Genomic DNA, 9,383 nt, shown 5'->3' on the forward strand with positions numbered 1-9,383 from the left:
CCATGCCAACCAGCATATTCTGATGGCGGTCTGCTAGAGGAGCATCTATAGTGGTGGAAACATTTCCCCTAAAATGATTGTCTGAAGAGAATAATAATGAGTACACTGATGATGGGAACACACAGCTATAGGAGGCAACATGTCGTGATTTGCCATTCCATGTCTGTCGTATACTTTCGCTACATTTCTGAGTTGACTTTCAGATTCTACATTCTGACTCAAAAATAAAGCATTTCAATTAGCAGTTGACAATAACTGATTATTGACTTGCATGGACCAAATGATAGCCAAGGGTCTGAATGTTGGCCAATTCTTATACTGCCCACTGTTCCCACTACAACATATACATTGGTTCAAACACAGACCTTTGGGGTACCCCGGCATAGGATTTTGATTTAGAACTATAGGATGGTACATCTTTTGAACCATGAACTGAACAATTGTCATTCCCTGTATTTTAATGTGTGTTTCAGGTCTCTCGGAGAGACAGGTAGCGAGAGAGGAGGCGATGAGATCAGAGGTGGGGAGAGGTGATCTGAAACAACATTGTGAGGATAGAAAAAAGGCACATTGGGGGAGGTTGAGATGACGGCGGGGTAGGAGAGTTGTTGAGAAGAGTGAGGGAGGGAGAAAGGGAAGTAGGAGGCGACTGAACAGGTCATACAGAAAGGTGCATCGAGGAAGACACCTATGTCAAGCTGCAATAGTCAAGGTTCCTTACAGTTAACTGAAAGAGCGGAAAACGCAGAGTGTTAAATAGGGAGAGTTGCATGTGGTATGACAGGGATTTGAGCAACAGAGGTATGGTATACTGTAGATCAGATGCATCCAAAATGACGCATCTCAGTGTAGCTGACGACTGAGCTGGTCTGGGGAYTGGATTGGGGTCAACTCGGCCTGAACTCGACCTCCGGTTTAGAACCAGTCTCATTGACCACCTGGCAGATCATCAGCGACCTACGACTTAACGCTCTGTTGGGAATCTACACAACACTTGCCGGTAAGAGAACTCCCTCCACTCCTACTTTATGCCTAGTTTCTTAACCTCTAGGTTAGTAGAGAATAAGCTAGAACTAAAGAAGTAACTTGTTGACGTATTCACCTGAGTTGGKGTCAATCCTATTTCAATTCCGAAAGTAAACCAAATTCCAATTCCACATTTTCCCCAGTGAAAAGCATTGAAGAGTATTGTACAGTGTACTTCCTGAATTGACTAGAATTGACCCCATCCCTGGTACTCACAACAGTGTTGATTAACCCAAGATGAATTCAGTATGGAGACATGTTCACAATGTTAGAAATGACTTTGACTGTATCTGAATGTTCTTCAACATCATGGCCACCGGTACAGGGCCCAGGTTTTCTGAAGGCCTCAGGTCCAGCAGCTCTACTATTACCACCTAACTTGGTCTAAGCTAACCCTTCAGATCAGCCATCCCTCGCTTYCTCTCTCGCTACCAAATCTAGATCAGTCTGAGTTTGGCCGAAAAGTCACCCTCCTCATGGCTCTCCAGGAGGAGTGTTGTGACACAAAATAGCCACCAATTGTCACAATTATGGGCCCTTTCGAGTTCAACTCACTACCTATTAAAAGGTTTAGAGGGAGCAAGGTTCTGCAAATGAGTAAATACCAGCCTTATGGTACCACACTGTAGTGTCATTGTAGTCGTGTCTGTTATTTTGTGTGTCGTCAGTTTTGCATGGAGTTTGTTTTATGTGCCACAGCACTAGATATTATGTGAAATACAGAAAGGTTGTATGTGTGTGTGTGATTATACATACAGTGTGTGACGAGTGTGCTGGTATTTTCTTTAATTTGAAAATACAGGAAATCCGTTTCCTGGAATTAGAAAGCTGAACTATACCTCTGAAAGTGATAGTTAGCAAGGAAGTTAGAGACAGCATGTGTGAAATGGAGAATCAAAAACCACAAGGTAGGAAAATTACATGAGGATTTAACACCGACAACCACATTTCTATTCAGAGGTGATACAAAAAAATCACTTTCAATTGAGGATCTCCATTTAATTTGCTTCTTAGTCCAAGACTAGTCTTAATCTGGGTCAGAGAAGACAGCATAATGCTTTTAATAGTGTCATGTCAAAAGTGTAACCTGACTGGATGACTTTGTGTATTGTGTTATTCCTGCAGACAGCGATGGAGGTGTCTTTGCAGCTGTATGCGTTGCTGCTGAGTGGAGCGGTCCTCCTGTCACTCATCCTGTTGACTGGCCTGTGTCTTAGCTGCAGAAGACACAACCTGCCTAGTAATACCAAGGCTTCGTTACTGTAATCAATAAAGTTGTTTTGAATTAAATTGGGCTCTATGTAGATGTTGTCGCTGCAAATGAGAATGTTCTTCTCAGTCAGCTTAACTGGTAAAATAAGGGTTAAATGTAAATAATTAGAAATAATAAAACGCTTTTACAGAACATMATTTTCTTACTCCTCAGCGTCCATTCAGCAGCGTTACAGTGAGGATTACACTCAGCAGTAAGCACTTTTTCATAAAACAACTATTCAGTGCCTGTTAATTCAAATGAAACCAAATATTCAAAAGTTTGTGTGGCACTTGTAATATATGTSCGGTGCACTGTGTAAGTGTACCAGACGAGAACACGAGAAGTGGGCTTGAATGTTTGCACAAATCTCCAATTGATATCCGTGCATGTACAAACCTTTACCAACGCTCTGATTTCTTCCCCACTCAGCACCCCAGGATTCGGCTTGGCCCACCCACCATGTGAGTATGTGTGATGACGGAAGTTGTACCCAAATCTTTTCATGATACTTCTTAAGAAAAATGTGTTTATGATTATGATGAACCTTCCTCCTCAGACAACCCCTCTGCTGCCACAAGCTGGGGGGCTCCCCCTTCCAGCCTCCTTTCACCCATGTGAGTTACTGCACACACACACACACACACACACACACACACAGACAATGACTCATATTACCCGTCAAGTGAAATGTACCTGCCTTTCTATCCCACAGTTCACCACAGATCGTTCTGAGACCGAACTCTGTCACCCCAACTGAGAATGGTGAGATGTCTCGCTCTTCCTCTACATCAAATGTCTATTTTCTCCACTTGTTTTCCTCCTTCTATCTCGATAACGTCACAGTTCAGTTCCTTCTTAATAGTTAGCTTTTTCTTGCAGAGAGTAACGACGGCTATGAGAGTCCAGGAGAAGGTAATGCGAGCGTTATATCCTACCATGTTCAATAACACTGATCCCCTCAAACGTGTGTACAGTAACTGCTGAAGAAGTTTAGAAAATTTGCACATTGCTCCTTAGGTGAAAAAAAAAGTTTTATTGTCACATACAGCAATTAGGTGCAGTGAAATGTATTATTTTACATGGTCAGCCATATGGCGCCCCTGAAGCCATGGTTAAGTGCCTTGCTCAAGGGCACAACAACACATTTTTCACCTCGTTGGCTTGGGTGTTTGAACCAGCAACACTCTAACCGCTAGGCTACTTCACATTAAACCATTCATGCAGTGCCTTTGGAAAGTATTCGGACCCCTTGACCTTTTCCACATTTTGTTYGTTTACAGCCTTATTCTAAAATTGATTTAAATCGTTTTTTYCCTCATCAGTCTACACACACTACCCCATAATGACAAAGTAAAAAAACTGTTTAATTTTTTGTTGTTGAAATATGACATTTACATAAGTATTCAGACACTTTACTCAGTACTTTGTTGAAGCACCTTTTGCAGCGATTACAGCCTCGAGTCTTCTTGGGTATGACACTACAAGCTTGGCACACCTGTATTTCGGGAGCTTCTCACATTCTTCTCTGCAGATCCTCTAAAGCTTTGTCAGGTTAGATGCACAGCTATTTTCAGGTCTCTCCAGAGATGTTCGATCGTGTTCAAGTCCGGGCTCTGAATGGGCCACTCAAGGACATTCAGAGACTTGTCCCGAAGCCACTCCTGCGTTGTCTTGGCTGTGTGCTTAGGGTCGTTGTCCTGTTGGAAGGTGAACTTTCGCCAGTCTGAGGTTCTGAGCGCTCTGGAGCAGGTTTTCATCAAGGATCTGTCTGTACTTTTCTCCGTTCATCTTTGCCTCGATCCTACTAGTCTCCCAGTCCCTGCCGCTGAAAAACATCCCCACGGCATGATGCTGCCACCCATGCTTCACCGTATGGAATGGTGCCAGGCATCCTCCAGAATTGACGCTTGACATTCAGGCCAAAGAGTTCAATATTGGTTTCATCAGATGGTTCRTCTCATGGTCTGCAATTCTTAGGTGCCTTTTGGCAAACTCCAAGCGGACTGTCATGTGCTTACTGAGGAGTGGCTTCCGTCTGGTCAATCTACCATAAAGGCCTGATTGGAGTGCTGCAGAGATGTTTGTCCTTCTGGAAAGTTCTCCCATCTCCACAGAGGAACTCTGGAGCTCTGCCAGAATGACCATCAGGTTCTTGGTCACCTCCCTGACCAAGGCCCTTCTTCCCCGATTGCTCAGTTTGGCCGGGTAGTCGGATCTAGGAAGAGTCTTGGTGGTTCCAAACTTCTTCCATTTAGGAATAATGGAGGCCACTGCGTTCTTGGGGACTTTCAATGTTAMTGACATGTTTTGTTACCCTTCCCCAGATCTTTCCCTTTACACAATCCTGTCTCGAAGCTCTACGGACAATTCCTTCGACCTCATGGCTTGGTTTTTGCTCTGACATGCACTGTCAACTGTGGGACCTTATATAGACAGGTGTGTGTCTTTCCAAATCATGTCCAGGTAATTGAATTTACCACAGGTGGACTCCAAGACATAAAAACATCTCAAGGTWSATCAATGGAAACAGRATGCACTTGAGCTCAATTTCGAGTCTAATAGCAAAGGGACTGAATACTTATGTAAATCAGGTATTTCTGTTTTATATTTTTAATAAATGTGCAAAAATGTCTAAACCTGTCTACTCTCTGGGGTATTGTGTGTAGATTGGTGAGGATTTTTTTTCTATTTAATCTATTTTATAATAAGGCTGTAACGTAACAAAATGTGGAAAAAGTGAARGGGTCTGAATACTTTCCAAGGCACTGTATTCTGACATGATTGATTGACAGCTGTGTGTGCGCGTGTCTCTGCGGATGTGCTCTCTCTGTTCTATAGAGTATGTCAACGAGGTGATGGATGACTATGAACCAGGATCAGGCTACCTGTGAGTTCATTTAATTTTAACAAAATACACAGAGTATACCAAACATTAGGAACACCTTCATAATATTGAGTTGCACCCCCCCTTTTTCCTTGAGAAGATTCTCAATATGTTGGGGCATGGACTGTACAAGGTGTTGAAAGTGTTCCACAGGGATACTGGCCCATGTTGATTCCAATGCTTCCCACAGATTGTGTCAAGTTTGCTGGATGTCCTTTGGGTAGGGTACCGTTCTTGATACACACGGGAAACTGTTGAGCGTGAAAAACCCAGCAGCGTTGCAGTTCTTGACACAAACAGGTGTGCCTAGCCCCTACTACCATACCCCGTTCAAAGTCACTTAAATMTTTTGTTTTGCCCATTCACCCTTTGAATGGCACACCTACACAATCCATGTCACAATTGTCTCAAGGCYTAAAAATCCTTCTTTAACTGGTCTCCTCTCCTTCATCTACACAGATTTGAATTGGATTTATCAAGTGACATCAATAAGGGATCATAGCATTCACCTGGTCAGTCTGTGTCATGGAAAGAGCAGGTGCTCTTAATGTTTTGTATACTCAGTGTATACTGCATGTCAGTGCCTCACTGTGAATGTTACACTTTGCATTTCTAGGACTTCCTGGGGGAAAAAAAGTGCCATTTGTTGCTGTATGGCTAAATTAACATAATGTTACTTCTGTGGCTATCGAGTACTGGGGTCTCTCGGGTTTTGTGTAACCTCTCTCTCGCTCCTCCTTATAGAATAGTGTTACCATCAGACCTTCCTGGGACTGGGTCTCTGCGTCATTCCAACCAATGTCTCATCTCCAAAAGCACAGGTAGGTAACGTAAGGGTGGGAGAGGTGACTGAATATGACTCGTTACTTTAGCCCTTTTCGGATGGGATACATTTGAATGGGGAAGCTCAGGTAATGTAATTATGCGCACGAGCACAAATCACCACATCTGTAATTTTATTCCYGTCCGAATCTGCCATGTCAGTCATTTTTACATTTACATTTACATTTTTACTTGGCAGGAAGGTTATTATCCCAGCCCTAAAAACGTACTGCTTTTCGAGTTTAACAGGTACAAGTACTGCACTCAGTTTGGGTAAGAACATGGGAACAAATTGATGATTAAAACAAAGTGTTATGCACATAGCCTACAGATGAATGAACCGTTTTGTCACATATTTTAAAAGATGAAGTGAACGATATTGTGCCAATGAATTGATAAATTGCCAAATAAGTCTGGTAATTAAATGTCTGCATAGGTTCTTATTAATATGCATTAATATTTAGACTTTCTCCGAACTGAAGGCCATTAAGTCAATATTAGGCTATCCCTAGATGTGAAATCTTCATGTCTAGAAGAGCCTCGACTTTYGTCATAACGGTTCATTTTAAATAAGGAAAAAAAAAGTTTACAGGGGCAGTTTGATTCGTCCACTGGGAAAACATGCTGGGGTAATAGTTATATAACCAGTGGTGTAAAGTACTTAAGTAAAATTACTTGTAGCTTGAAAGTACTACTTAAATCGTTTTTTGGGGTATCTGTACTCTACTATTGATATTTTTGACAACTTTTACTTTACTACATTCCTAAAGAAAATTATGTACTTTTTACTCCATACATTTTCCCTGACACCCAAAAGTACTCGTTACATTTTGAATGCTTAGCATGACAGGAAGATTCACACACTTATCAAGAGAACATCCCTGGTCATCCCTACTGCCTCTGATCTGGCGGACTCACTAAATGCTCACATGCTTCGTTTGTAAATTGTCTTGAGTGTTGRAGTGTGACCCTGGCTATCCAAAAACTAAAATAAAACAAAAATGGTGCTGGTTTGCTTATTATAAGGAATTTGGAATCATTTATACTTTTACTTTTGTACTTAAGCATGTTTAAAATCAAATACTTTTAGACTTACTCATGTAGTATTTTACTGGGTGACTTTCACTTTTACTTGAGTAATTTTCTATGAAGGTATATTTACTTTTAACAATTGGGTACTTTTTCCACCACTGTACATAACTGACGTTGTATAGTAATACTAGTCCCGTGCAAATAAATCAAATCACATTTTATTAGTCACATTCGCCGAATACAACAACCTTATGCTTGCTTACTAGCCCCTAACCAACAATGCAGTAAAAAAAAAATACAAATAAGAAATAAAAATAACAAAGAGCAGCAGTAAAATAACAATAGTGAGACTATACAGGGGGGTACCGGTACAGAGTCAATGTGCAGGGGCACCGGTTAGTTGAGGTAATATGTACATGTAGGTAGAGATATTAAAGTGATTATGCATAGATTATAACAACAGATAGTAGCAGTGGTGTAAAAGAGGGGGGGAAATGCAAATAGTCTGGGTAGCCATTTGATTAGATGTTCAGAAGTCTTATGGCTTGGGGGTAGAAGCTGCTTAGAAGCCTCTTGGACCTAGACTTGGCGCTCCGGTACCGCTTGCTGTGCGGTAGCAGAGAGAACAGTCTATGACTAGGGTGACTGGAATCTGACAATTTTTAGGGCCTTCCTCTGACACCGCCTGGTATAGAGGTCCTGGATGGAAGGAAGCTTGGCCTCAGGGTAGTGCGAACGGCCCAGTACAACACTATGTAGTGCCTTGCGGGTGGAGGCTGAGCAGCCATACCAGGCAGTGATGCAACCAGTCAGGATGCTCTCGATGGTGCAGCTGTAGAGGCTCTGAGGAACCATGCCAAATCTTTTCAGTTTCCTGAGGGGAAATAGGTTTTTGTCGTGCCCTCTTCACAACTGTCTTGGTGTGCTTGGACCATGTTAGTTTGTTGGTGATGTGGASACCAAGGTACTTGAAGCTCTCAACCTGCTCCACTGCAGCCCCGTCGATGGGGGCGTGCTCGGTCCTCTTTTTCCTGTAGTCCACAATCATCTCGTTTGTCTTGATCACGTTCAGGGAGAGGTCTCTGACCTCCTCCCTATAGGCTCTCGTCGTTGTCGGTGATCAGGCTGTTGTCATCGGCAAACTTAATCATGGTGTTGGAGTCGTGCCTGGCCGTGCAGTCATGAGTGAACATGGAGTACAGGAGGGAACTGAGCACGCACCCCTGAGGGGCTCCTGTGTTGAGGATCAGTGTGGCGGATGTGTTGTTACCTACCCTTACCACCTGGGGGTGGCCSGTCAGGAAGTACAGGATCTTGTTGCAGAGGGAGGTGTTGAGTCCCAGGGTCCTTAGCTTATTGATGAGCTTTGAGGGCACTATGGTGTTGAACGCTGAGCTGTAGTCAATTAATAGCTTTCTCACATAGGTGTTCCTTTTGTCCAGGTGGGAAAGGGCAGTGTTGCGTGCAATAGAGATTGCATCATCTGTGGATCTGTTGGGATGGTATGCCAATTGGAGTGGGATAATGGTGTTGATGTGAGCCATGACCAGCCTTTCAAAGCACTTCATAGCTACAGACATGAGTGCTACGGGTCTGTAGTCATTTAGGCAGGTTAYCTTAGTGTTCTTGGGCACAGGGACTATGGTGGTCTGCTTAAAACATGTTGGTATTACAGACTCGGACAGGCAGAGGTTGAAAATGTCAGTGAAGACACTTGCCAGTTGGTCAGCGCATGCTCACAGTACACGTCCTGGTCATCCGTCTGGCCCTGTGGTCTTGTCGGCAGCGGAGAGCGGGATCAGTGTTCCGGAACAGCTGGTGCTCTCATGCATGTTTCAATGTTATTTGCCTTGAAGTGAGCATAGAAATAGTTTAGCTCGTCTGGTAGGCTCGTGTCACTGGGCAGCTTATCGGCTGTGCCTCTCTTTTGTAGTCTGTAATAGTTTGCAAGCCCTGCCACATCCGACGAGCATCAGAGCCGGTGTAGTACGATTCGATTATAGTCCTGAATTGACGCTTTGGCTGTTAGATGGTTCGTCAGAGGATTTCTAATAAGCTTCTGGGTTMGAGTCCTGCTCCTTGAAAGCGGCAGCTCTTGCCTTTAGCTCAGTGCGGCTGTTACCTGTAATCCATGGCTTCTAGTTGGGGTATGTACGTACGGTCACTGTGGAAACGTCATCGATACACTTATTGATGAAGCCAATGACTGATGTGGTGTACTCCTCAATGCCATCGGAGGAATCCCGGAACATATTCCAGTCTGTGCTAGCAAAACAGTCCTGTAGCTTAGCATCTGCTTCACCTGACMACTTTATTTATTGATCTAGTCACTGGTGCTTCCTGCTTTTGTTTGCTTGTAAGCAG

General features: G+C 43.3%; 1 protein-coding gene across 1 annotated transcript in view; it reads left to right on the forward strand.

The window, feature by feature from the left end:
• Nucleotides 1-625: 625 nt before the first annotated feature.
• The window catches only part of LOC111971453 (uncharacterized), a 30,872-nt gene continuing 22,114 nt past the window's right edge, over nt 626-9,383 (forward strand). The window contains exons 1-9 of the mRNA XM_023998234.2: nt 626-1,000; nt 2,152-2,266; nt 2,453-2,492; nt 2,711-2,742; nt 2,838-2,895; nt 2,994-3,043; nt 3,161-3,193; nt 5,120-5,168; nt 5,910-5,986. Of these exons, the coding sequence (XP_023854002.1) occupies nt 2,158-2,266; nt 2,453-2,492; nt 2,711-2,742; nt 2,838-2,895; nt 2,994-3,043; nt 3,161-3,193; nt 5,120-5,168; nt 5,910-5,986 (448 nt within the window). The 5' untranslated portion in view covers nt 626-1,000; nt 2,152-2,157. The remainder of the gene's footprint in view (nt 1,001-2,151; nt 2,267-2,452; nt 2,493-2,710; nt 2,743-2,837; nt 2,896-2,993; nt 3,044-3,160; nt 3,194-5,119; nt 5,169-5,909; nt 5,987-9,383) is intronic.

The sequence above is a fragment of the Salvelinus sp. IW2-2015 genome, linkage group LG13, assembly GCF_002910315.2.
Source record: "Salvelinus sp. IW2-2015 linkage group LG13, ASM291031v2, whole genome shotgun sequence".
NCBI classification, from domain to species: domain Eukaryota; kingdom Metazoa; phylum Chordata; class Actinopteri; order Salmoniformes; family Salmonidae; genus Salvelinus; species Salvelinus sp. IW2-2015.